The sequence below is a fragment of the Melopsittacus undulatus genome, chromosome 2 (genome assembly GCF_012275295.1).
Source record: "Melopsittacus undulatus isolate bMelUnd1 chromosome 2, bMelUnd1.mat.Z, whole genome shotgun sequence".
In the NCBI taxonomy this organism is placed as follows: domain Eukaryota; kingdom Metazoa; phylum Chordata; class Aves; order Psittaciformes; family Psittaculidae; genus Melopsittacus; species Melopsittacus undulatus.
The window spans coordinates 3,558,446-3,585,813 of NC_047528.1; the positions used below are offsets into that span (position 1 = coordinate 3,558,446).

Consider the following 27,368-nt stretch of genomic DNA (forward strand, 5'->3'; position numbering starts at 1 on the left):
TTTATCTTCATGCAACAGTTCCTGCAGCAGAGCGAGATGGAAGCAGCTTTTTCTCCTTTATTTCATCAAGAATGGTCAAGGTTAAAGAGAAAAATGAATCATTTCTTTCAAGAAATGAAGCCTTTTCAAGCCTTCCACCCTGCAATGGAAAGCAACCCACAAGATGGTCCTTTCCTTCATGACAGAGAGGAGCTCCAGCAGCAAGCATGGGGAGGGGGAACAGCACAAGGTGATCTGATCACATAGTGAGACAGTTCGAAGCATCCTCACTATAGCATTGTGGCAAAGGCATCAGAGCTCTGATGCTTTAATAGAGACTTAAAAGAGGGAAGAGATGGCTTGTGGGTCTGCAGTGATCAAGGTGCTCCTTTGGATTTGCTGGTCCAGTTGCTAGCGGTGGTGATGGGAAAACAATGGATTAAACCTGCCTTGTCCTTTCTATGTTGGAAATCCTGGCAAAACCCAGCACATCCCATCAGGAATGGATGCAGACCCCTGGATGGTGTCGGTGGGTGCAGACATGGGACACTTCCAGTGCTTGCACTGGAACATTATTAAATATTAAGGACATGGGGCTGTTGGAGAGAGTCCAGAGGAGGCCACGAGGATGCTCAGGGGCTGGAGCAGCTCCTGTATGGAGCCAGGCTGAGAACACTGGGGCTGTTAAGCCTGGAGAAGAGAAGCTGCGTGGAGACCTCAGAGCAGCTTCCAGTGTCTGAAGGGGGCTACAAGGATGCTGGGGAGGGGCTCTTCATCAGGGACTGCAGTGATAGGACAAGGGATGATGGGTTCAGACTGAAACAGGGGAAGTTTATTGGATATAAGGCAGAAGTTCTTTACTGTGAGGGTGCTGAGGCACTGGAATGGGTTGCCCAGGGAAGCTGTGAATGCTCCATCCCTGGCAGTGTTCAAGGCCAGGTTGGACACAGGGGCTTGGAGCAGCTGCTCCAGTGGAAGGTGTCCCTGCCTGTGTCAGGGGCTGGAACTGGATGAGCTTTAAGGTCCCTTCCAACCCAAACCATTCTATGATGAACAGGGTTTCCTATTCTGAAACCACAGCCCAAGCCAAGGCCCAGCCCTGCTTCCTTCCATAAACTGGACAGTTTGAAGTCACTTTGGAGCTGAGCTGGAACACAACATCAGTGAAGCACTTCTCAGTTTGGGGCCCAGGTAGAGCTTCTTCATGCCTGGTCCCTCCTCCTAGGATGGATGAGTTCCTCATGCAACTCTCCCGCCTGGACCCAGATACATTTCATGTTTACCCTGGTTTCTTTCCACTTACACTGTTTTCACCAGGGAAGAGAAGGAAAATGGGAGTTTTCCCATGTTTTTCTCACCTTCTCAGGACAGAAACCCATTGCTCAGTGAAAAGAGAACCAGTCAATGCTCCAGACATGGGCACTATTCTGGTTTAAGCATCAAGGCTGCTTCATCCTTGTGTTTTTCCTGATGAGCCCAGAAGCTCTGTATGGAAAAGATGCCCTCTATGGACACCCTTTGGCACAATGAGGGCAAGCAACCAGAACCCGAATGATGCTAAACAAAGCAGGGAGACATCTTTGCCTTGCCTGCCCATCCAACCCTGCTCTGCTCTCACATCCTTAGGCATTACTTCAAGAGCAGATGGTGCTCTGTGGTAGAGCAAATGAGCAATTATCCTCCTGACACCCTGCGAGGCCCCCCCCTCCCCATGCAAGAAGTTACTTCACCCCAAGCTAAGAGCTGTTGTCTGGCTTATCAGCATAATGGGATGTAATTGAGTTTCATTTGGTTGGGGCAGTAACTCTGAGGACTTTTCTAACTGCATTACTGTCAGCTCAATGGTCATGTGCCATTATATCTGCTGGTCAGAACAGAAGCCAGAATAAAACCAGATGCTGTTCCCCCCTACTCCTCCTTCCACCGACACCCCTTCAGGATGTGAGCTTGCACGGTACAGTCAGTATAATGCTATTAGAAGAAGGAAGTCATTGCTGTCATATCACATCCAGGCCTCCCCTATAAAGTGTAAATGATTTAGAGTGTGTTTGTTTACAACTGCAGACCATGCACAGCTTAGAGCTGAAGCGACTGGAGCATAAACCTATGATGCACGTGAGCTGTGGGACATATAAATCTTATTCTTCTTACTGTACAAGTAGGGAAGCACGAGCAGGAGTGAATGGATGATGCGGGAGGAGTCCCTCAGGTCCTGTTTTCCACTCTGCACCACCAGCTGAGAACAAGCAATAGACAAAATGCTGTGTTTATAGAAGGAGACTTAAAGCTCTACTACAGGTAACTTAGAGCTGAGAGCAACAGAGCAAAGCCGGAGCTTATCCTGGACAAGAGAAGGCTCCTGAAGGGGAGACCTGAGAGCAGCTCCAGTGCCTAAAGGGGCTGCAGGAAAGCTGGAGAGGGGCTTGGGACAAGGACCTGTAGGGCCAGGCCAAGGGGAATGGCTTGAACCTGCCCAAGAGAGGGGAGACTGAGCTGAGCTCTTAGGCAGAAGCTGTTCCCTGGGAGGGTGCTGAGGCGCTGGCACAGGGTGCCCAGAGAAGCTGTGGCTGCCCCATCCCTGGCAGTGTTCAAGGCCAGGTTGGACACAGGGGCTTGGAGCAGCTGCTCCAGTGGAAGGTGTCCCTGCCTGTGGCAGGGGTTGGAGTTGGAGGAGCTTTGAGGTCCCTTCCAACACAAACCAGGCTGGGATTCATTCTGTGATTTTCAGACCCCCCCAGCTCCCACTGACTCAAGGCAGCTGCACATAAAACCCTGTTCCCATTACACTGGAGATCAAAGCTTGCAAATGGCCTTTTCCAATGCAAGGCTGTGAGCTCAGACACATGGATACCCTCCTGACACAGGATGGGGCCACGCAAATGGAGACTGAAACGTGGCACTTGTTCCACAGTGAAAACGAACACTGGAGTGAGGTGTGGAGGTGAGAGACTCCTGTGGTTTGAAAGCATTTTAGGCCATTTGGAGGCACAGGAAGTGAACTGGATTCCTGGTTGAAGTGTCAATTGCATTTTAGACAGACACCTCCTAAGAGTCAGGTCAGTTTTGCATTACAGAGTAACCATAAAGAGACCAAAGTGTGAAGAGACCTCTCTAAGACCAGCACCAAAGGATGCTCTCCAGCTCCCAAATGTTTCCGAGCAGCCACCCTTGCAGCTGAATGCTGCTAAGCTGTAGATGCAGCCGTATGCATCCCTGGCTCTGGCCAGATGGCTATTCTGAGCTTGTAATGATCTGGGAAATGAACACTTGATAATGTATCTCAGAAGGGTTTAGCACAAACTTGCTTCCTTTTTTCCATACCAGCACTGTTACAGATGGCATTAGATCTCAGTCAGGGTCTGCAGTAACACAGTGCTAAACCCACTGTGTTTTAGCACATAACGAAAGGCTGCACCAGGACAGGTTTAGATGGAGCTGAGGAACAATTCCTGCCCCACAGGGTGCTCAGGCATTGGAACAGGCTGCCCAGGGCAGGGCTGCAGGCACCGGCCCTGCAAGGGTTCACACCCCATGGAGACGAGGCCTCAGTGCCATGGGGCAGGGGTGGCTTTGGCAGTGCTGGGAATGGTTGGACTGGATGAGCTTAAAGGGCTTTTCCAACCTGGCTGATTCCATGACTGTATGACACAGAAGCAATCCTGCCCAGTGAGTCATCCATCAAGTTTGTTAAGGAACAGGCTCATGAAATCCTTTAGATACTTGAACCCTACACTTCCTAAATCACCCTAAACATGAGTAATTTATTAATGCCATTAGTAAGAATGAGACTTGGAAGACTGAAATCACTGCATAAGCCAGGCCTTTGGATTTGATGTGTGTGGTTATTCGGTTCTGTGGTTCTGTGGTTCTATAAGGTTCAGATGTACAGGGTGACCTGAGAAAGCAGCACCCAATGCCTGTGTAGCACAGGCACCTATAGCACACCCTGTCCAGCACTTCAGCTGCTGCACAGAGCCCCTTCTCGCAGCTCTGACCCCATGCACACGCTGCTGGGTGAGCCTGGACCCACACAGTGATTGATTTACACTGAACAACCACAGAGATGCCATTGTGTGACTCAAACCTGCCACAACAAGGCCTCATCAGGTAAAGTGATGCCAGGATCCCTGCAGAAGGCAAACACTGCATCACTAGAGATGCAAACTGGCTACTGACAAAGCACTGATTTCCATTGCCTAGTGCAGAAATGGGAGAAACTTGCTCTTGACTCGGGCAGGGGAGCCTGGAAATCTATCCCTGATCCTCTTGTGTTTCCATCCATAGGCTCTGCCATATCCCTGACTTTTCACCTGGAGCATCCCAGCTGTGTGAAGAGCCCTGGCAGCACCAACACAGAGGTCAGGAAGCCTGGAAGCTGTCTATGGTGTGTGTCTGGCTGTCTCATGCGTGGATGGGCAGCCTGTGGCCATGCCTTCGTCACCAGGCAGAAAGCAGATGTGTGTCTCAGCCAAGTATGGATCACAAGCCTGCTTCACACAGCTTAATCACAGCACTGAGCACTTGGAGCCCAGGATCTTCAAGGGGCCACAAAGACAGCACTGAATTAGTGCTCAAAGATCACTCTGGTGGGAAAGACACTATAAAAGCATTATTACAAAGCTATCGTGCCTATGAAATACAACTGTTTCTCCCTGTGGATGGAAATGTGGCTCTTTTAGAAGTCATGGCAGGAAGTAGATAATAATCCAGCATAGAAGCTTATAGAACCATGGAATCAGACAGGTTGGAAAAGCCCTTTAAGCTCATCCAGTCCAACCATTGCCCAGCACTGCCCATTCCACCCCTGCCCCATGGCACTGAGGCCTCGTCTCCACGGGCTGTGAACCCTTGCAGGGCCGGTGCCTGCAGCCCTGCCCTGGGCAGCCTGTTCCAATGCCTGAGCACCCTGTGGGGCAGGAATTGTTTCTCAGCTCCATCTAAACCTGCCCTGGTGCAGCTTGAGGCCGGTTCCTCTTGTCCCATCCCTTGTTCCTTGGGAGCAGAGCCCAGCCCCTCCTGGCTCCATCCTCCTGCAGGCACTTGGAGGGAGCCATCAGGTCCCCCCTGAGCCTCGTGTGTTGAGGCCACCTCCCAGACCACACTGATTTCTTCTGCCGGCAACCTGCATGCTCAGTGACTTCAGAACCTTGACACCACCCCTCTCACAGCACATACAAGCATCAGCACATTAACCACATTAAGGCAGTAAGATAAAGAGCTATTGCAAAGAGCAAAAGGAAGACCAGGCTTTGCAAAGGGAATTAAAGATGTGCTCTCTTGGCTGCCTTGAATAACTCAGGAATGAAAATCAATTGTAGGAGCACTAAAGCTAACCAGCAGGATTGCTGCCTCCGAAGGGCCTCGGGACATGTGGGACAGATAAAAGTCACTGAAGCACAGTCTAGGAGCTTAGAAATGCCAAAAATACGTTTGAAAGCAGAGCACTTGCAAACATCCTGCCTGGCTTCTGGTATGGCAGTGAACCCAAAGGCAAACAGAGGGAAGTCCTGTGGGGAGGTGCTGAGCACCAGTGGGGTGATTTGGGTCAGTTCATAGAACCACAGAATCCCCGAGTGGTTTGGGTTGGAAGGGATCTTAAAGCTCATCCAGTTCCAACCCCTGCCATGGGCAGGAACACCTTAGAGCAGGTTGCCCCAAGCCCCATCCAACCCAGCCTACAGCTCCTGCTGGAACTCTGTATGCCTTTAAATGACCACACAGTCTTGCCCTACTCTTACCCTTCACATGAAAGCTCTCCCTTTCCAGCATCTTTGCCAAACACCTTGTGCAGCACACAGAGCCACAGCTGTAGGACAGATAATCACATGTTTCACAGCAGCAATAAAACAACGGGAACCATAATTTCTTTGAACTTTGGGTCAAACTTGTTGTTAGCCAAGTCTGTAAGAACTCCTGTAGTAAATTACGTACGTCTCTTTATCGGCAGGACCATAAAGCACAACTTTACAACCCTTCTGAAGGTCACGACTCTGCAACAAACAGTAAGACGAGACAATAAATTCAACCCCAAGCTTTGGGAGCATTGGTTAGATCGGTGGAATGAGAACTCAGACAATCTACATACAAGCTCTTTCTTATTTCTCCTTTTGGACACATCTCCCAGTTCCCCCTAAGCACAAGGCAGAGGTGAAAACAACAGCAAGAATGGCTGCTGTTGGGTTCAGCTGCAGCAAAGCCACATTTCTCTCTATACACACATTTAATGGAAACAATGACCAAAGTGTTTCTTGGCAAATTAGTGCATTCTCCCCCCCTCCAAGCAAAACACATCTATAAGCTACTTCCAAACCAATCAATATGAATCCAGCAAGGAAATCTGTACATTTCCCATCAGTGTCCTGGCATTCCCTCAAACAAGGGATGCTTTCGAAATCACAACTGCTACCAAAGAAACTGGAAGGAGGAGTGCTGAGCTGGGCACCTTGCTGCTTTGCCCTCAGCTCTGGGGCCCAAAGGCAGGTAATCCAGCTAAAACCCCTGTGCTGCTCTGCTGGCTTCTTAACATTTGGCCAAGAGATGCATCTTTTTGTCTATGCACGTACAGAAGCTGGTGTGACAGTCCAACATCCACACACTGCAATGTAAATCATAAGGGAGAGGACAGCAATCTCTGGTATTAGCTTCAGAGCACGCGTTTGCTCTCCTGTGGATTTAAAACCGGGAAGACTGAGACATAGTGTTAGATCTGCAGGTATTACTCTTTTAATTAAAACCAGAGGGCTTTGGGATACTTTGATCCTGAGCATAAGGATCTTGAGTGAAGGGATTATCTGATATTACTGAAGTGAAAACAAAGGTTTTCCCTCTAAACACTCTCCTGAGAGGCTGGCATTTGGTTATGCAAAGTTGATGGCATTGCTCTTTTGTTCCCAGTGGTGCTGCTCTTCCATCCCTCTGCCCTAATGTTGCAAAGCCACAGATGCAGTAATCAATGATGCTGATTCTTTCCTCTGATGCTCACACTGAGGATAAACCTGAAAAGAGGCTTTGAGGAACTGAAACTTGAAGAGGTACTCACCAAAGGGATGCTAGAAGAGACCGTGCTGGTTACCTGGGCTGGAGAGCTGACCGCGTACCGCACTGAGCACACCCCAGTGTAAGGCACTGCACTGCATGGTCAGGCTAAGAGAGGATTCCTGTGTGCAAAGAATACTGGCTTTTTAGTTGAAGAAGTGTCAGTTCTTATCTGGCTTCAGCCTTTCTCACAGTGCAGGCTCTAAGAGAAGAGGTAGCACAGAAACCTGCTTCAATCTAAGTAATTCACAGTGTGTTTCCCTGCCTACATAGCCAAGAGCAGTGACCTCCCCTCTCCCTCCAGATTAACTTCCGCTTCGTTCTGGGAGAGGAGATCCGAAGGAAATGCATGACATTCCACATGGAAATCCCAGGGAAAACATACTGCATTCCTTGGCAATACCAGCCCGTGTTGTATATACATAGCACCAGGCGAACAATGCCAGCCTGGAGGGAGAGAGCAGCTCCCACCCTTGCTGAGTACCCATAAATCAGGCTTCTCACAAGAACACCAGTCTCAGTATTAACCCTAGGCAATATCATCACACACATGGGCCTCAGCCTCTACCTTCTCTCTGCCATCACTAGGAAAAAACATGCGTGTTTAAGGCTGTTTTCAAGACTGGACAACCCTTTCTTCTCCCCTCAGAGCCTGAATGCTCATTTGGTTAGTTCTGGGGACAACCCTGCTCTCCTCCTGCTTATTCTGCCATATTATTAAGGGGAGTTCTTTCTGGATGAGCTCTTAGACCCAAGGATAACATCCCCTTAGCTCAACCCTGTCTGTCAGATCTTCAACTCAACAAATACCTTTGAATGAAACAAATACATGTAGAAGATGAGGGAGACTGCTCCTCTTGGACACCTAATTGGAAACACATGAAGAACCACTCACAGTGCATCCTTGCTCCATCTTTCTTACCATTTACCTTCATAAACCTACCACCTACAAATCAAAGGTTCAACCTATTCCTTCTGTCCTGCAGTGACCTCTTATCAAGGCAAAGAATGAAGGGTGGATGATAGCAGCTCTTGGTTCTTGCAAGGTGTCACTTCCTATCGGACCCTAACAACCACTCTGAAACAGCCCTGCCATCCTTCCCTGTGACTTGTGACTCATGACACATCATCCTAAGACATTTTGGCACCTTCCATTGTCTTCTTCTCTACACCTTGTTTTTCACTTGCCCTTGCATACCCTCACCCTGCCCATCAGATCTGGCATCTGACAGTGTGATCAACAACCTCCTGCTGATGCCAAACCCAGCACAGCCAGCCCAGAGCTGCAGTGGGGATGAGAGCAATGAGCAGGGGATGGGTTTGCCATCCATCCACTCTGTTTTCAGCACATGGGTTTCCAGTTCAAGCATTCTCATTTACAGCAACTGTGGCAGAAGCAGTGACTAAGGATCTCGGTGAGGACACTGGCTCATCACACACAGTGTGGATGGGGCTGTTTGGCAACTGTACTCCTTCCACATCTTTCTGCTGAGAGAAGTAATTCCAAAACATAAAGTCAATAACATTTAAGGAAAAGCATTAAAAGGAGAGATGGTCCAAATGCAGGAGGACACTCGGGTCTCTGATGCAGGAACTCAATGGTTGCAAAGGGAAGGCAGGTGCTTAAACTGTTTTGTGGAACCAGACTTACCAGCTCAGGCTGGAGAAGAGAAGGATCCTGAAGGGGAGACCTGAGAGCAGCTCCAGTGCCTAAAGGGACTGCAGGAAAGCTGGAGAGGGGCTTGGGACAAGGGCCTGTAGGGACAGGCCAAGGGGAATGGCTTGAACCTAGATGAGCTCTTAGGCAGAAGCTGTTCCCTGTGAGGGTGCTGAGGCGCTGGCACAGGGTGCCCAGAGAAGCTGTGGCTGCCCCATCCCTGGCAGTGCTCAAGGCCAGGTTGGACACAGGGGCTTGGAGCAGCTGCTCCAGTGGAAGGGGTCCCTGCCTGTGGCAAGGGTTGGAGCTGGAGGAGCTTTAAGGTCCCTTCCAACCCAAACCATTCTATGATTCTATGAACTGTACCAGCCAACACAAACCAGCACATGCATGGTTAACACCTGCCTGATCAAGCAGACAGAGAACATACAAACCCAATCTCGATATGCAGGGAATACCCCAGTGCATGCAACAACCACCCCACAGTAATGACCTTGTGGTGATGCTGTCCGCATGATCACATCATTCAAAAGCCCCAGCCATGGACCAAACTGAAACGTGGCAGGTGCCACATGACATAAATATGTATTTTAGGCACTGCAGGTGCAGTATTATCCAGCCCTACCCGAGAGAACTGTGACTGCAGCATCACCAGCGCAATGCTTGTTGATTACCCCTTTTCAATCTCTTTCATCTACTTGGAAAAGAAGTCTTCAAGGCTGTTCTGCAGCCACTTCACGTTGTATGTGCCAATTTACACGGCACATTGCTAACGTTCATTAGCAATGAAGCTGTCACCTTGCTTTTTCTTTCTATATATTGTTTATTCTGCAGCAGGCTTGGGCTCCAGAGTGGTAAGCACTATGCAAATGTCCATGTGGTGGGTTGTGATAATTTGGAAGGGAAGAAGGATGCTGGAAACCCTCAGTTTAAGTCCCATATAAACCACTGGTTTCCAATTGCCTTTGGCAAGTCACTTGATGTTCCCATAATCCTGTCTTCAAAACAGAATTGAGTATTTCTTTACCTGGCAGGGAAGCTGAGAGAATAAAGCCATTACAGACAGCAAGGAGTTCAGATCCTAGGGTGATAAGCAATTACTTAATACATATGCAATGTTGGGAGCATATGTTGGTTGTTGTTTCAAAACAGAGACAGAACTTCTTGGTCTGATGAGCACACAAGAGGTTTTCTCAATAACCACAATAAAAAAACAGAGCAGCAAGAAAAACACCAATAAATTGCAAACTGGCTCTGGAGAGATGAATGAACTCTCATATAAGTGAGTATTTCTTTGTGCCACCGACATGTGCTGTCACAGGGACAGAAAACAGGTACCTCCTGCAGAAACTGGGTAACTACTTTGAGTATACCAAAAGGAAACCTCTACCTAAGACAATGGAGAGAACGCTGATGCCAAGTGCTACGGTTTTAAAGCAGAAGAGACCATACAGAGTTACAAAACAACCCAGGGCACATCTTTATTGATGATTCACAAACTCAGACATCATTCACCTAATTCACTCCAGTGGTTCCAATGTGATGTTTTCCCTTGCTAGATTGGGCTGATTTTCCCAAGGTAAACAATATCTGCTTTCAACTTGGGGTGGGTGGTAGTCATTTCGTAAGAGCAAGTGCATCACAGCCATGACAATACTTCCCAATTTTATAGCACTCAATCTTCAAAGCACCGTTCAGGCATTTAATGAATGCCTATTAAAGCCTCAGAGCATTCCTGGCTCCCAGTCCATTTCAGGTCACACCTCTTTATTAGTATTTCACATTAAAACCCCCACTGCTCCCAACAATGCTTATTCAGTACTCCCATGGCTTGTACTGGTCTCATGAGTATCTTAACCCTTTAGTTAAATGGGGTTTATCAATACCCCTGAAGCACACTGAGGACACAAACTGCTATCAAATGTGCCTCCATAATCTTACCAGAACACCTATTCAATAAGCCATTATTATATGTACCAAGAGTCTGACTGATACAAAAATGACCTTGATTTCCCACTAAACCACACTTTGTCCTACCCTGGCATGTTCTATCCATTTAGCACACCAGCAGTGAGCCAAGTGCTACAGGAGACAGGAGTGAGAAAACCTGGGGAAAGGAATGACATCTTTGATATTGTCAACTCCCAGGATGTACTGCAGGTAGCGTTCAAAGCCCATCCCGAAGCCTCCGTGAGGAACTGAGCCGAACTTTCGGAGGTCTAGATACCTGTAATTTAAACACACAGTTACATTTGCAGCCTGCTGGAGAGGGACTCTTCATCAGGGACTGCAGTGATAGGACAAGGGGTGATGGGTTCAAACTGAAACAGGGGAAGTTTAGATTGGATCTAAGGAAGAAATTCTTTACTGTGAGGGTGCTGAGGCACTGGAATGGGTTGCCCAGGGAGGTTGTGAATGCTCCATCCCTGTCAGTGTTCAAGGCCAGGCTGGACAGAGCCTTGGGTGCCATGGTTTAGTGTGAGGTGTCCCTGCCCATGGCAGGGGGTTGGAACTGGATGAGCTTAAGGTCCTTTCCAACCCTAACTATTCTATGATGCCTTAGAGTTCATCATTTCCCAGCTGGACTGTGGCTGCTGTGAACTATATTTGCAGCTATAAATTGTCACCAACAGTTTTATTTTAATAGGAGTGAAAAACATCTCAGTGGTTCTCTTGATTTACGGGGCCACTTCTGAGCTTGCTGTGGCCACAAAGTTATTCTTTATGTGATTGCCCTATAAAAAGGATTGAGTGACTCCAGATGCATTACATGCTTCTAATCTTTGTGTGTATTTAATCATCCCAGTTTAAAGAAAGAGCAATCAAGTACACTTAAATATAAATGCAAATATATGTTTTACTACTTAGGCAGTGGAGTAGAGGGGGAAAAACACTGTGGAAAAATTGAAGATAGGATTGATTGCAATAAATGGCTTCCAAGGTTTTAACTACTGTTAATGAACTGTGAGGAAAAATGTATATCTGTGTGTGTATATATATATTAATATGTAAAATATACATTATCATATGGCTTCAATATACATCTATTTAAGCATACTTCCTTGGATGTCAGAATTCGGTTGGCTTGAAGACTACATTTTAAGAGTGAGGTGGAAGCATAAAGACAGGCTGAGAAAGTAGGGGCTGTTCAGCCTGGAGAAGAGAAGCTGCATGGGGACCTCAGAGCAGCTTCCAGTGTCTGAAGGGGGCTACAGGGATGCTGGGAAGGGGCTCTTCATCAGGGACTGCAGTGATAGGACAAGGGGTGATGGGTTCAGACTGAAACAGGGGAAGTTCAGGTTAGATCTTAGGCAGAAGCTCTTCCCTGGGAGGGTGCTGAGGTGCTGGCACAGGGTGCCCAGAGAAGCTGTGGCTGCCCCATCCCTGGCAGTGCTCAAGGCCAGGTTGGACACAGGGGCTTGGAGCAGCTGCTCCAGTGGAAGGGGTCCCTGCCTGTGGCAGGGGTTGGAGCTGGATGAGCTTTAAGGTCCCTTCAACCCAAACCATCCCATGATTCTATGAAGTAATGCCAGATTACCTGCTTGCAAAATTAAACACTCTCCAAAAAATTCTACATCTGCAAGAGATTGCCCTGGCAAGCTCTGTTTGACACCGTGCCTTTTATACCGTACACAATCATAGCATGGTTTGGGTTGGAAGGGATTTTACCATGAAATAGTGTTTTACCTTGCAGTTCATTGGCAGCAGTTAAACATCTGGGAAGCTGTATTTATTACACTCAATCCAGCCTTCAGGTGTTTTTTTCCCACAGTGGTTTTCCCCTCTACTGCCCAAGTAGTAAAACCAGAAGCAGAACTTCATAAAATCATAGAACTTCTTAATTCTTCCTACTAGCATTGACATGAAGACTTAAACTTTGAACTTAAACAGGGGAAGTTCATAGATATAAGGAAGAAGTTCTTTACTGTGAGGGTGCTGAGGCACTGGAACAGGTTACCCAAAGAAGTGGTAAATGCTCCATCCCTGGCAGTGTTCAAGGCCAGGCTGGACAGAGCCTTGGGTGCCATGGTTTAGTGTGAGGTGTCCCTGCCCATGGCAAGGGGTTGGAACTGGATGATCTTAATGTCCTTTCCAACCCTAACTATTCTATGGTTCTCTAAAGGCAGTTATGTCTATACTCTAAGTTGAGCAGCAGGCTTAAAAGTGAGAGATTCATAAGAAGTATTCAAGTTTCCACTAATACACTGGAACTGTCCCTGGGGAGCTCCACTCAGCAGCTTCACAAGGCTTGACAAGGAAGATGATGGGCAGATCAGATGCTGAGGGTGGTGGTGACTTGTGAAACAGGAAAGACCTTGTAAATATGAGGGATGTGGGTGCTGGCCCTGGCAGATCAATCTGTACCAGCCCAATAGTTCTGAGCACAACTGGTGACAGCTCTGGCTGAAACCAGTCATACAAATAACAGCACAACCATTTCTGATGACGTTTGTAAGCATATCTCATCCTTTGCAAAGACAGTTGAGACTAAGCCCAGCATCTCTTCTCTCCCTTTTGTTGGCAGCAGAGTTTATAAAGTCATTCTAAGGAGATGAAATAACTCAGCTTCTTCCAGATGAACAATAATAATAAATTCTACCCTTTCTTATCCAGGGCTTTCATCTGTAGATCTCAAAGCACTCGGAGAAGCCATCCTGGCAAAAGGAGCGAAACAAAACCCATTAAAGGTAATGGAAAAAGTCCATTGAATTAAACATGCTGAGGATCAAGACTGTGAATCCTTTCTGATGACTGTGCTTAGAAGAAGCAAAAGAATTGAGAAATTTTCCATTCTTCCCAGATGAAAGAAAAAGTAACTGCCTGCAGATGATGAGAAAATTCCCTTTAGGATGGAAAATGCTCCCTGAGGTTTTCCTTCATTCAGTAGTCTCCAGACATTGGATGTTTCTCACCTCAAACACACTCATGAACTGGTCTTGCTATTCCTCCTAGTAGCTCATACTTAAGAGGAGAGCTGAGCCCTCCCTTGGCAACTGTGGGACTGTGCAGCATATTTCCACAGGGAAATAAGTTTCTGTGACCCCAGCTAGCCCCAGAATTCATATTCTGGACCTGGAAGTCTTCAGAGATTTGAATCTTACTGAAGTAAGTGCTGCAACAACATCCCCCAGCAATGAATTCCAGGAGCTTGTTATGCACCGAGTTAGAAGAGCATTTCCTTTCATCCTTTTAGAAACCTATACCCTTTTATCATCATCGCCAGGCTCCTGTGTTGCACGGCAAAGCACTGTGAACATCACTGCTCTCTCAGTGACCATTCATGAGCAGAGTGTATTCTCTTCAGTATCCTTTCAAAACAAATACAATCTTGATCTTTTGTGTAACCCCTTTGTTCTACTGAAGCCTCTGCAGCCAGCTGGAAAAAAGGAAAGCTGAAAGAATAAGGATATTATGGTGCATGAGGCTTTATGTTCTACTGGAAAATAATGGCTAATGAAAGGCTAATGAGAAACCACTCTGAAACGCCATTTGCAGGATCATTTTGTTGAGTGTTTCAGGACAAACATCACCAGGTTCTAGTGCTGGGTTTAAGGCTGCTTTTGGTTTCAGGCTCTGCTACAACTTCTGGGGGATCCACAAAAAAAGCATTCAATCTAAAACACTCCCATTGGCATGAGGGTCTGGGCTGGCTTGCTGGCTTTAGTACTGACACTGTGCCTGCATCTGTATGGTCCAGCACAGCGCTCTGGTTTCTCCCCAGAGAAGGAGTAATAGGACCAAGAAACTGCCAACGACAGTGATGGGCTACCCATTTTCACTGCACTCTGGAGGAGGTTAAAGGTAGATTGAGATGAGCTCTTAGGCAGAAGCTGTTCCCTGTGAGGGTGCTGAGGTGCTGGCACAGGGTGCCCAGAGAAGCTGTGGCTGCCCCATCCCTGGCAGTGCTCAAGGCCAGGTTGGACACAGGGGCTTGGAGCAGCTGCTCCAGTGGAAGGGGTCCCTGCCTGTGGCAGGGGTTGGAACTGGATAAGCTTTAAGGTTCCTTCCAACCCAAACCAGTCTGGGATTCTGTGACATGAATGTTGTCACTGGCCATGGATTGCAAGTGGCTCACCAGTGATGCTGCTCCTGAAGTCCAGCTCCTTCTTTCTACCCTGCCACATAAAGACCCAACAGAACACTCTGGCTTCAAAGAAAGTTAGGAATTAAAGAGCTGAAAACATCTCAACCTTCTCCATCCAGAGCACGAGCAAGGCCAAAACAACACAGTAATATACACTGCAAGATAGCAGATAACACCTGCTCTGCCACTTTGTACCTTTATCAGTGTTACACCAGAATATAAGGTACCTCGGCTGTAAAGGGCTCAGCATGAGGCCATCTTCTTCACTGATGTGCATGATGATAACCAGAGGAAATGGGTGCCTTGCATGTAGAAAGACTGTCTGAAATGCTGCTCAAGCTGATGCTAGTGATGTTCATTACAAAGTACCTCCTCTGTTATTGCTCGTGCTAAGATGGCACCAGGAGGTTGCAAAGAGGATCAGGTCCAGTGAGCTGAAGAAGATTCAGAGGAGTTTGACCAGGTCCCTTTATCTGCTTCTTCTGAAAAGCTTTCTAACAGGTAAGGATGGGCAGGAGCACAACAGCATTTCACATCATCCACTGCCTCTCTGCCCAACGATTCTTGCACAAACAACACTCCTGAAGCTGCCCTAGAAGTCAGCCTCCACAATATCCTCATGCTTAACGGGAGAAGGAAACAGGCAGAAACAGAGATATGGCAATATATAAGGGTTATCAAAAGGGATAACATCTCATACAGCAGACCACTATTAGTCAGCAAGTATTATACCGAAAAGGGAATGACTCAACTGTTCTTCAAGGAGGTTGAGAGCCAGTTTTGGAGACTAAATTCAATCACTAAATTGGAGGAGATCAATCTCAGTCTCTCCTGCCACCTCCACTGAAAAGATGGATGCTGGCAAACTACCTCCCTGTTTTCTGGCAGAGTATGGACTGCAGTCCAGAAGCATTCAGGATTAGTCCCACCTTGCACCTCCCTAGCACACTAGACCCTGCTATGTCGAGGAGTAACAACAGTATTAATCTTCTCTGGGAACCTGCATCCTCTGTGATAGAGTGGAGGGAACAGAGGAGAAAAGAGTCCCCAGAACAAGAAGACAGGAGGAAAGAGTTTCCAGAATGTGATGCAAAAGGGTGATGGGCAATGTTGTAATGTTCTCTTTTACAGGAAGCATGAGGCAGAGCTGTGCTATCCTAGTCATGCTGGAAGTCTCCTTCACTGAACAGCAGACATCCTAAGGCTGTATTGCAGCAGCTAACCACACAACTGATCATCCCAGTTCAGGATAAGCCTTCCCTCAGATGAAGTGATATGTTAAATTCTAGCCCATAAATGCCAACAATAAAGGGAGATATTTAATCCATGCTGTTTGCAAACAGATGACATAAAGGTTTGCCATGCACTGGACTGCTCCCAAGTGATTCCATGTTGTGGAAATAGGAGAGTGAAGCATGTTACACTTACCCTGCTTTCTTTCAAGGCAGCCTCCCTAATGAGCATATCCAAATACTGCAGACTAGTTGAATAAACTCTTTTAAATCTAAACTTCTCCACAGTAGATATGACAAAGTACATCCCAATGAACACTTGTCAAGAGGAACATTAGGGTCCTTCTGTCATTTTAATAGGCCAATTTGTTAATTCAAAGGTTGATTTGTCTCCTTTGCTGGACAGTTTTAATTGCTTCAACTGCTTTGTTAGGGAAGCGTTTTCAACCCAACTGCCCTGCCAATTGCAATGGGAGTTATTCACAGAGCTGCTAAAGGTCACAGAGTGCTTATGGTTCTCTAACCTGTTTATCTCATGCAACGGCACTCAGAAGCTATTCAACTCTGAACACAGTCTAATGATTTAATATCAAAAATCATTATGGGTTGGAAATTAATCCACTTCATGCAATACTGAAAGGAATGACCTGTGCTGTGAGTGGACAAATCAGGAAGACAAGCTAAATAGCGTCAGATTAAATGTTGTTTAAAGGAACCAGCTGTTCCATTCAGACTGGCAGCGATGGCAACTGGGCCAAGAAATGTCCCCTCAAGAACATGATCAATACAGTTGTTTAAGGAGTATCAAAATAAGATATAGAGCTTGAGGACCAACATAGTGTCTTACCATTGGTAGGTATCTGCGAGTCCTAACCTGTGGAACAAAAAGAAGACCCATTGTAAGTTAAGGAACAGCAGAGATCCACACAAGCAGCATTTGCATGGAAAAGGATGCTACAAGGAAAGGGAGGCTCTGATGATTAAGCTCAGTCCAAAAAGGAAAGGCAGGAAATGAAGGGAAGACATACTCAGTGGCTGTCAGTTCTGGTAATTAGCAGACAGTCTTGAACAGGTTCCCAGCATGCTTCTTAAAGCATGAAGTTTGCTTTGTCAACATACAGGGTTGATCTTCATGCAAAGACTTGTGCATGCTCTTAACTTCAACAGTATCACTAAACCCTGCTTGTGAATGTTTGCAGAGTAAAGGCCTGAATATTACATATACAAAGCCATGCAGCCAATAAAACCTCATTTGTGAGTGAGTCAAAGTCTCTCCACATGTGTGGCTACGTGGCTCCCCTTCCACAGTGTATGAACCCACTGAACTCCTGTAGCTTTATGAAAGTGTGTAACTTCAGTAAAGCTACTAAATAAAATAGGCTTTTTTTCCCAGTTGCCTCCAGTGAACCCTCTCTCCTTTTCCTGCCTTGGTAGAACCAGAGCAAAGTTGAGTTTTAAAAGCTTCAACAAATTATTTGGGCTCAGTAGATCAGATCCTGAATACTCAAAACTGGGAAAAACATATGAAAAGAGGTGTTACTTTTTCCAGGTCATCCTCAATGCAGAGCTGCACTTAAGGTCTCTCAAGGTACACCAAGTGTGAGGTGTCCCTGCCCATAGCAGGGGGTTGGAATTGGATGATCTTAAAAGTCCTTTCCAACCCAAACCATTCTATGATTCTATGTGTAGCATGAAATACTTCCTATGGCTTCCCTGACAAACAAATAAGTCTGGCTTCAACTTCTACATAGACCCTTCCTCCGGCCCCACACCTCGAGAGCTGTAAGTTCCAGATCTCACTGGCAAACACTGCAAGTGCAAATGTGTAGCAGGCAACATCATACTTTGCTTCAGATGAAGCATACCTGCTTTGGCAGAGCTTGCAAGGAGAATAGTAGGAAACACAGGGAATAATATACATACTACAAATTGAGAGCCAATGTTCTGGTGATTTCAATGGCCCTGCACCTTTTGGATTCATTATGCTGAAATGGATTTTGCTCTTCTCTATTGACTAGATCTCTCCTTGTGAGCATGTGGCTCAGTTAAGCACCAAATTACCCAGTGTGTAAATGGTGTTACTCTGGGATTAATCCTCCTCCCAGAATTGCTTTGCACAACTGTATGTGGTGTCCGGCTGGAGACCAGTAATGAGTGGTGTCTCTCAGAGATGGGTGTTTGGACCACTCTTGTTTAACATCTTTGTCAGTAACATGGACAATGGGATTGAGTGCACCCTCAGCAAGTTTGCCGATGACACCAAGTTGTGTGGTTCTGTTGATCTGCTGGAGGGAAGGAATGCCATCCAGAGGGACCTTGATACACTTGTGAGGTGGGCTGATGCCAACCTCATGAAGTTTAACCATGACAAGTGCAAGGTCCTACACCTGGGTCGGAGCAATCCCAGGCACAGCTACAGGTTGGGCAGAGAAGAGATCCAGAGCAGCCCAAGGAGAAGGACTTGGGGGTGTTGGTCAATGAGAAACTGAACATGAGCCGGCTGCAGTGTGTGCTCACAGCCCAGAAAGCAACCGTATCCTGGGCTGCATCCAAAGGAGCGTGACCAGCAGGGCGAAGGAGGTGATCCTGCCCCTCTGCTCTGCTCTGTGAGACCTCACCTGGAGCATTGTGTGCAGTTCTGGTGTCCTCAGCATAAAAAGGACATGGAACTGTTGGGACAAGTCCAGAGGAGGCCACGAAGATGCTCAGGGACTGGAGCAGCTCCTGTATGGAGCCAGGCTGAGAACATTGGGGCTGTTGAGCCTGGAGAAGAGAAGCTGCGTGGAGACCTCAGAGCAGCTTCCAGTGTCTGAGGGGGGCCTATAGGGATGCTGGAGAGGGACTCTTCACTAGGGACTGCAATGACAGGACAAGGGGTGATGGGTTCAAAATGAAACAGGGGAAGTTTAGATTGGATCTAAGGAAGAAGTTCTTTACTGTGAGGGTGCTGAGGCACTGGAATGGGTTGCTCAGGGAAGCTGTGAATGCTCCATCCCTGGCAGTGTTCAAGGCCAGGTTGGATGAAGCCTTGGCTGCCATGGTTTAGTGTGAGATATCCCTGCCCATGGCAGGGGGTTGGAATTGGATGATTTTAAGGTCCTTTCCAACCCAAACTATTCTATGATTCTGTGATTCTATGACTGGTCCAAATGGGAGAGTTCAAGGCCAGGTTGGACACAGGGGCTTGGAGCAGCTGCTCCAGTGGAAGGGGTCCCTGCCCATGGCAGGGGTTGGAGCTGGATGAACTTTAAGGCCCCTTCCAACACAAACCATTCTATGATCCTATGAATGGCTCTTTTGAACAATCAAACATGATTGTCTATGGGAGTAATTGTCTATGGAGAATTATTCCATCTATTATGTCAAATGTTGTTAACTAAACATCAGTTTTGATATTCCAACACTAAATTTAGCCCAAAATTACTCAAAGTCACATCATCCAGAATAAAGCAACAGGGAAGGAGCCTGTATGACACAGTACAGGTCCCAGGCTTCCCATGAAGCTATTAGTAAAGAACTATATTCTCTGAAATGATGCCACTGGGGCCAGCTGCATCACAGTGAGAGAAGCTTCTGACCAAAACTGCAGTTCCTCGGTTTACACAATGTGGTGACAAATATACCCAAGCTCTGCCTACGTGACAACTTCCACCTTTGCAACCCAATCTCAGCCTCAAAAGCTGCAAAGGAAAGGCTAAAGGATGAAATGCCTCCCATCAGACCCTGATCCAGACAGTCCCAGCAGATCTGAGGCTTTCTGCTGCCCTAGCATAAAACACTCTTGTTCTCTGATGAGCTAAAACAGAGTCAGTTTGCATACCTACAGCAGAAGCATAAGAACATCAGTTTTTGATCACCTACTCAGTTAAATTGATATCTCAAAGACAAAACCAGGCTGCCTTTAAATGCCATCAGCTGCCCTTCTGCCCCTGTCCTACCAACCACTGAGGGCTGCTGAAACACTCTTGGCCAGGCCATCTCCTGGCATCTCTGGGTTTTCCATACCTCTGTAAGCGTGACTCGAGGAAGGGCAGTCGCTCCTCTCTCAAGCTGCCTCCACACAACTCTCCTACTCCTGGCACCAGGAGATCAACTGCTGCAACCTTGAAAGGAAGAAAACTGATTTAAGCCACACATTCAGCCATGCATCTATGGCAGAAGCACAGCTGACATCGATGGTTGTTTGTAGCTAGGTGAAGTACCTGCATGTGCTTGAAGTCTCCTGCTGACAGGAGAAGGCTCAGAGGGAACTTTACAGTGATAACCATCAGTAAGTCTGCAGAAAACCTAAATGAGTGCAGTGATGTTCCAGACTGAGGACATCTACAGCAGGTGGTATGAACTGAATCCCACCAGGTCACTCTGGTGACAACCTATGTATGTAGGTGAGCCTGTGCAGGGTATAAGGAACCCAATAGCAACTCAGAAGGAAGCAAAGACATACTGGCAGCTTTCCCGAAGCCCTGATTCCCTTAGACTTTAAGCTGCTCTGATGCTGCAACTTGGTTTATCCACACCTGCCCCCACTTCTTCGGCCAGTACTAATGGTAATGATACCAATGGATAAATGGTCCCAGGGTAACCACTTCTGCTGTTAGGTTTGGGCTGCCAGTTTCCTCTGTATTCTAGAGATACTTTGCTTATCCCATAGTTGAACCATTGCTAGAATTAAAGCCACTGAAGTACCACAGTGGTACAAGGTGGGGTAGTTGCTCCTTTCAGCAGAAGCAATGCTTCAGGTTGTCTCTGTTCAACTGGGAATCACACCTTCAAAACATGAGACTTGTGACAAAAGAGCTTACTTCTCGTGCCCATTTGCTGTTTGAGGATTGCATGGATGCCACATCTGGATAACAAGAGAATCACGGACTACTTGCAGCCATGCAATTGTAGGCATTTCACCCAGTAGTGCAGAAGTTGACCAGGAAAATAAACTATGGCAAACTTCTCTTAAGGGACTTAAAACAAAAACACTATCCAGCTCCTGAATCTTCCCCATCCTGTTGTTCCTACTTTGAGGATTTATTCTACAACAGGAAAAAGACTGGAGAGGATCACCTAATGGTCATGCCTTATCTTGGACTTCTTGAGTGGAGGCACAGAAGACTATCCTTATCTATACATGTATGCATACATGTATCAACCTCTCTATAGGCTAAGACACATGCCTAGCCAAAAAAGTGGTGGAAGTGTGATCCAAAGACTCACTGTGTGCTGAGGTCCATCTTCATTGTCCCGCATGTAGAAAGGTTTGAGGTCATAGGGGTAGTTAATCACAAACACTGGAATCTCACCACAGTGCTTCACCAGGTACTTTTCATGTTCCCTTTGGAGGTCACAGCCCCACTGTAAAGACAGCAAAAGGGACTTGGGATCCTGCTCTGGTGCATCTTGCCTGTGGCAAGAGACCCAGCAAAATCCCTGTGTAGGAGAGATGTGCTGCTCTGAATAACATGAAACAAATCACAGCGACTTCTCACACAGGCCATCTGTTAGGCAGTTTCACAAGTTTTAAGGCAGAGTACAGCAATGAAAAGAACATGGTTTGACTTTCACAGACCATGGCCAGATCATCCCTGCATCAAGCCCAAGCATTTAATATCAAACCAGAACAAACCCCAACCAAAGGGAAAGTAAACCCCAAAACCACACTCCACATACCTCAAGGGAAACAGGCACCTATCCAAAGTTAGCTTACTCAAGCCAGCAACACAGCCTCATTTCAGTATTATCTTTGGTATATAGGAAGCAGCTTTGTTAGGCTGACCGCTCTCTTCCCCACTGGGTCCTGTTACATGCTACATTAATTCTCACTTAAGAAAAGCCAGCATCCCATTAACCAATTCTCTGTTATCAGAAACCATAGACATTTGCAATGCCCTTCACATCTCCTTTCTTCCAGTGATGTTATAAATTCTGTGGCTTTTGACTAGAGACCATTATAGGATGTGCACAGAATACCAGGGGAGTGGAAAGGGAAGAGAGGAACAGATATTCTGCAGACTCCTTATCTGAACTATGTTTGCTGTCTCAGACCAAGGCAGTACAGCCAGAGGATTTGAGGTTCTACACCCACTTGTACACAGAGATGAGACAGTTACCCACTGGCATGAAGGTGGCTTCAGCCAGAGGGTTATCTTCCTCAAAGCATCAGAGATGAAGATAAATCAGTATACACGAGAAGAATGCTCTCCCTACTGCTCTGTGTGTTTGAAATTGGGTAAAACACAAGTTTTAGAAAACCATAGAATAACAGAATGGCTGTGTTGGAAGAGACCTTAAAGATCCTCCAGTTCCAACCCCCTGCCACGGGCAGGGACAGCTTCCACTGGAGCAGCTGCTCCAAGCCCCTGTGTCCAACCTGGCCTTGAACACCGCCAGGGATGGGACATTAATACCATAACCTAAGAGTATTAAACCAGTAGCATATGATTCTCTTTCCCAGTCAACATCTATGTTTTGGGAAGTCAATGGATTCCCCTTACTTACATCTTGATTACATGGTATTTTGACATGTTTTTGGCTTATTAGTCCTTGTCATACTTAGGGTGCTCTCCTAATATTATTCCTTTATTTGATGACTATTGCAGCATCTCTCCTTAGATGATTGCTGCTGAATCCACAACACACTCAGCAATACTCACATACAGGAAGGTGAAGCATCTTTGCTAAGGTCTTGGTCCTTGAACAGCAAACTCATCACTTCCTTCCCTGCATGCTACATGTTCTGATACAGATCTCACTCCTTATATTGCTTCCATTGCAACCCCAAAGGGTAAAAGTGATACCTGGGTTACCAGTGTTCAAACACCCCTGGGAGGGGGATATGTTACTGTATGAAGTAACAGCTCTTGTGGTATCAGAATAAAAGGAGATCAATGAAGTTCAGGCCGGTTGTGAGCAGGCACAAGGACAAACCACCAGGGAACCACCTACCTCTGGCTTGAAAGTGAAACCTTGAGAAGCTTGCTTCAGAATTTCCACTGCTTCGCTGTAGGAAATGCTGCAGAGGAGGAAAAAAAGGAAGTCTTTAAGATAACTATGAGAGGAATAACAAAGTTTTCTGGCTAAGAGCCACGTTGGCAAATGAAGGAGGCATTTCCCCCCCACCATGCCAACTTGTGCTATGATGTCAGACTTCCCAGCAATGCTTCTCTGGATAGAAACCAAACCTCATTTTATATGGCAAAGAACATTGTTTTCCTGTGCTACACTGCAGGGCAGGAAGTGCCAAGCTCTCCAGATACTTTTGCTTTATTGCAATGTTGCATTTGAGTCAGAAGTGAGCTCTGCAGAGAATTGCTTCTTAGAAACTGGTGGAAAACATTTCCTCATTGGTATGGCTCCAACCACACTGCTCTCCTGTTCAGGATGGTGTTAGGCAAAAATAACAGCCCAGGGTGCAAAGGGCTTGGAGCTCAAACATTCTCACTTGACTTTGCGAAGATCCTGACATTTATCTCAGGCTGGAAGTGAGGAAAAAGTGCTTTACAATGAGGGTGGTGAAACACTGGTACAGGTTGCCCAGAGAGGTGGTGGATGCGCCACGCCTGAAGATGTTTAAGGGCAGGCAGGATGTGAGCAACCTTGTCTAGTTGAAGATGTCCCTGCTCATTGCAGGGGTTGGAACTGGATGAGCTTTAAAGGTCCCTTCCAACCTTAACTATTCTATGATTCCATGATTTGCAGCAATGTTTCTCTTCCCTTCTGACTCATCTGAGAGCTGATTCTCCACCTGAACAAAATAACAGCATCATGGCAGAGGAAACAGGAAAAGTGCAGTGGAAGATGCTGCAGGTTTGATAACTGGAAATCAAGACTCAGTGGAAGATACTTTTGCTGACACGTTTTCCATGTACCAAGCAAATGTCGTGGGCAGAGTGAAGAAAACATAACCTGATCCCTATGATTTGATCTCTCTGTATCACTGGCTAGATCCAACTATAAACCAAATTCCCTACAGGGCACAAGCTCCTTACACCCAGCTACAAGGTTTCACTAATACAGGGAAGGCTTCTGGTGGAAATATAGTCCTTCATGTGTTTGGGTTATGTGAGGCCATGGTTTAAGTGAGGTATAGCACTGGCAGAGGTTCAATGCATGTAACTGATGTGTATAAGCCAGGAGTGCCCCTGCCAGCAGATGATGAAGAGGGAAACAGAGAGGCAGAAAGAGATGGGCTGAGTCACTCTTTTTCCCCTTGGACCACGGAAGAAGCTGAGTGCAACTCTTTCCTCTTGTGAATATAGCTTAGGACCAATGAGAGAAGGACTGAAATGGGGAGACACTGACTTCCCTGACATCTCCCACAGTGTTTAATGCAGGCTCAAGGCATAGGGAGGAGTTATCATCATCCTATTGCCCAAGTGTGGCTGTAGCTTAACAGGAAAACCAGTGCTGGGTTGAGCAGCCCTACAGTGCTCTGTGCTATGGAGAGCATCACTATTTGAAGAGACAGGCAAGAAAGGGTAGGGAAGAAGATGTATTCTTGGAGGCCAAGGAGAGAAATCAAAACCCTTCAGTTCTTTAGCACACAGGGAACTGGGGAAAGGAGCTGCACAAGCAATTGGAAATAGAAAACTAACTGGGATGTTAAAACAGCAAACAATAGCTTCATAAAAAGGGAGCCACTGGAGTGGTAGCTTAAAGAAAGGAAGAGCACCAAAGCCAAACCCAAGCAGGGCAGTGAGGAAATCACTGTGCAGGTACATGCTGGAAGGAAGATAGCCATATAGAAAGAGGATCTTGCCCAGGGAAGCAAAAGCCAAAGGCGAGCAGATTCAGATGCCAGTCTCATGCAGTACAGTACAAAGGGAACTGCAATTCATGCTCTTTTGGAGACATCACACTAACCCAGAAGTCATTGAGCTTGGAAAGGAAAAGGTCATACACAAAACAGGAAATCTTCCCCCAAAAGCCCTCTTCCAGATCCCTTTGAAACACAAGTACTTACATTACAAATCTCTTCTTCAGCATTTGTTCCAACCTGCCCTTGGGCAAAACAAGAGAAAATGTAAAGCTACTCTTAAGGGCTCAAGGAACCAGAGGAAACTCAGAAAAGCACCTCCTTCTAAGGTTTAATGTGTAAGTCTGCATTGTCATCTAAAGATGGGCTAAAATCCCAGCTATTCAGTGCTTAAAGGGTACCACACTACAGGAGCTCATGATTCAGAGGTTGGATGATGTGACAACTACAGTTCTGCCACATGAACTACCAGCTATAGAAAGTCCTGTGTCCTCCCTCTGTTGGCCTGAATGCTCACTCATCCTCAAGACTGACCTTTAGCTCCTCATAGTTTTTTAACCCAGGACAACACAGTAATAAAAATAATCACAAAATTAAGCCCCTTGTAGTAAAAAAGCCCCCAAAACACATACATTGCAGCTCTTTCCTGTCACATTTATTACCTTTTGGCCAGAAGCTATGTATTTATGAAATAGCTCAACATCATGAGGACATTTGGAGAGCACGGTGCTTGTTACAGTCTTGAAAAGATCTTCCATAACCTAATAGAGAAAACAGGAGGGCATGAAAAATTAACAGTGCTTAGATGTCCCAGGCTATAAATAAAACACAGTGCACATCAGCCAAAGGGTAGAGAAGGAGCTTCTGTCCTTCTGCATGGTCAGACTGCGCAAGAGGATTGCTCAGCAGCTGAAGAGGACTGGAACCTGTATTTCTGCTGTCTGTTTAGGGCCTCAGTACCTTCAGTATGGTATCTCCAGTGAAAAAGGCACAGCTAAAGTATTCAAGCAGCAGCCCTGGCAGGCACAAACACCCACTTTGCAAGCATTTGTGATGACTGGTCTCAGATTGATTGTTAGTGAGATGCCTGTTCTGTAATGAGCAGTTCTGGGTTTGTGCTTTGTTGTTAGAAGAGGCAGAACTGAAGGAAAAGGAGTACTTGGAGCACTGTGTGCGGCTCTGGTGTCTTCAGCATGAAAAGGACATGGAGCTGTTGGTGCAAGTCCAGAGGAGGCCACGAGGTTGCTCAGGGGCTGGAGCAGCTCCTGTATGGAGCCAGGCTGAGAACATTGGGGCTGTTGAGCCTGGAGAACAGAAGCTGCGTGGAGACCTCAGAGCAGCTTCCAGTGTCTGAAGGGGGCTACAAGGATACTGGAGAGGGTCTCTTCGTTAGGGACTGCAGTGAAAGGACAAGGGGTGATGGGTTCAAACTGAAACAGCAGAGGTTTAGATTGGATATAAGGAAGAAGTTCTTTACTGTGAGGGTACTGAGGTGCTGGCACCGGTTGCCCAGAGAAGTTGTGAATGCTCCATCCCTGGCAGTGTTCTAGGCCAGGCTGGACAGAACCTTGGGTGACACGGTCTAGTGTGAGGCATCCCTGCCCATGCAGGGGGGTTGTCACTACATGACATTAAGGTCCTTTCCAACCCAAATCAATCTGTGATTCTGTGAAACGTGTACTGAGTAGAGCCAGCCCCTCAAACAGATCCCAGCTAGAGAGACTGCTCAGTAAGAGCAAAGCAAAGAGAACATGTACAGAGATGAGAAGAGAGCTAAAGCAGAGGAGAGCAATGCAGGGACAGTTAAGAAACTAAAATAGATGTGGTTTCATTTCCCTAAACCAATGTGAATTAACTAAATGCCATTATCATCCAATTTGGATATACTTATCCAGTAAAACGGGCTTCACCCATGAAAAAATTAAAATGCCATTTTGGTTCTGACCAAAAAAAGCCCCCATATAGGATTCTGTGGCATTCTGATCACCTGTAAGGGTGATCTTCTTCTTTGGCTAAGCAAAGCAGACCATCCAAGATGCTTGCTGTTGTGCAGGTTAAGAGTTCCCATGGCTTTTCACAGCCCTACACCTGCATGAAGAGGTAGCTGGTACCTGTGTAGTACTGATGATCCCAACTTGTCTTCAAAATCACCATCCCTATTCTTATTGCCTTAAGAAACAGAGCCAGGAAACCAGCTGCACATCTCAGCCTGGGACAGAACCAGGTTCTTCCCACCTCTGAGAGTCTTGGTACATTCCTAGCTTTTATTGTGAGCATCTTTAGTTGTAGAGTAGAGAGAAGTGAAGTATCCACTGATGATAACTGAGTGAGTAGCAGTCCCTAGACACAGCAGAGCCCAAGGGAGACTGTGACAAGACAAACATGATGTTCAGTTAGCAGATCTGAGCAGACCTCTGCCTTGCAAGGCACCAGATCTTAGAGGGTAAGAGGAACAAAAGGCACAGAAAAGAAGCTGGGCTACTGACATAGCCAAGATGAGATTTCAGGCATGTTATTCAAACTCTCATGCTTAGAAGAACATCCTTCATCACCTGAACTACCTCTGCATCCCATCAGCCCAGAGGAGCTGGTAAATCCATTTTGGCTCCTCTGGAGCCAAACTCAGCCTCTGGA

At 46.6% G+C, this 27,368-nt stretch overlaps 1 protein-coding gene across 1 annotated transcript in view; it reads right to left on the minus strand.

Moving 5' to 3' along the window:
* Positions 1-10,102: 10,102 nt before the first annotated feature.
* Positions 10,103-27,368, minus strand: part of NARS2 (asparaginyl-tRNA synthetase 2, mitochondrial) — a 59,252-nt gene continuing 41,986 nt past the window's right edge. Inside the window, exons 8-14 of the mRNA XM_034072618.1 lie at positions 25,397-25,495; positions 24,942-24,979; positions 22,925-22,991; positions 21,197-21,334; positions 19,994-20,091; positions 16,836-16,862; positions 10,103-10,898 (exon numbers count right to left, since the gene is read on the minus strand). Of these exons, the coding sequence (XP_033928509.1) occupies positions 10,754-10,898; positions 16,836-16,862; positions 19,994-20,091; positions 21,197-21,334; positions 22,925-22,991; positions 24,942-24,979; positions 25,397-25,495 (612 nt within the window). The 3' untranslated portion in view covers positions 10,103-10,753. The remainder of the gene's footprint in view (positions 10,899-16,835; positions 16,863-19,993; positions 20,092-21,196; positions 21,335-22,924; positions 22,992-24,941; positions 24,980-25,396; positions 25,496-27,368) is intronic.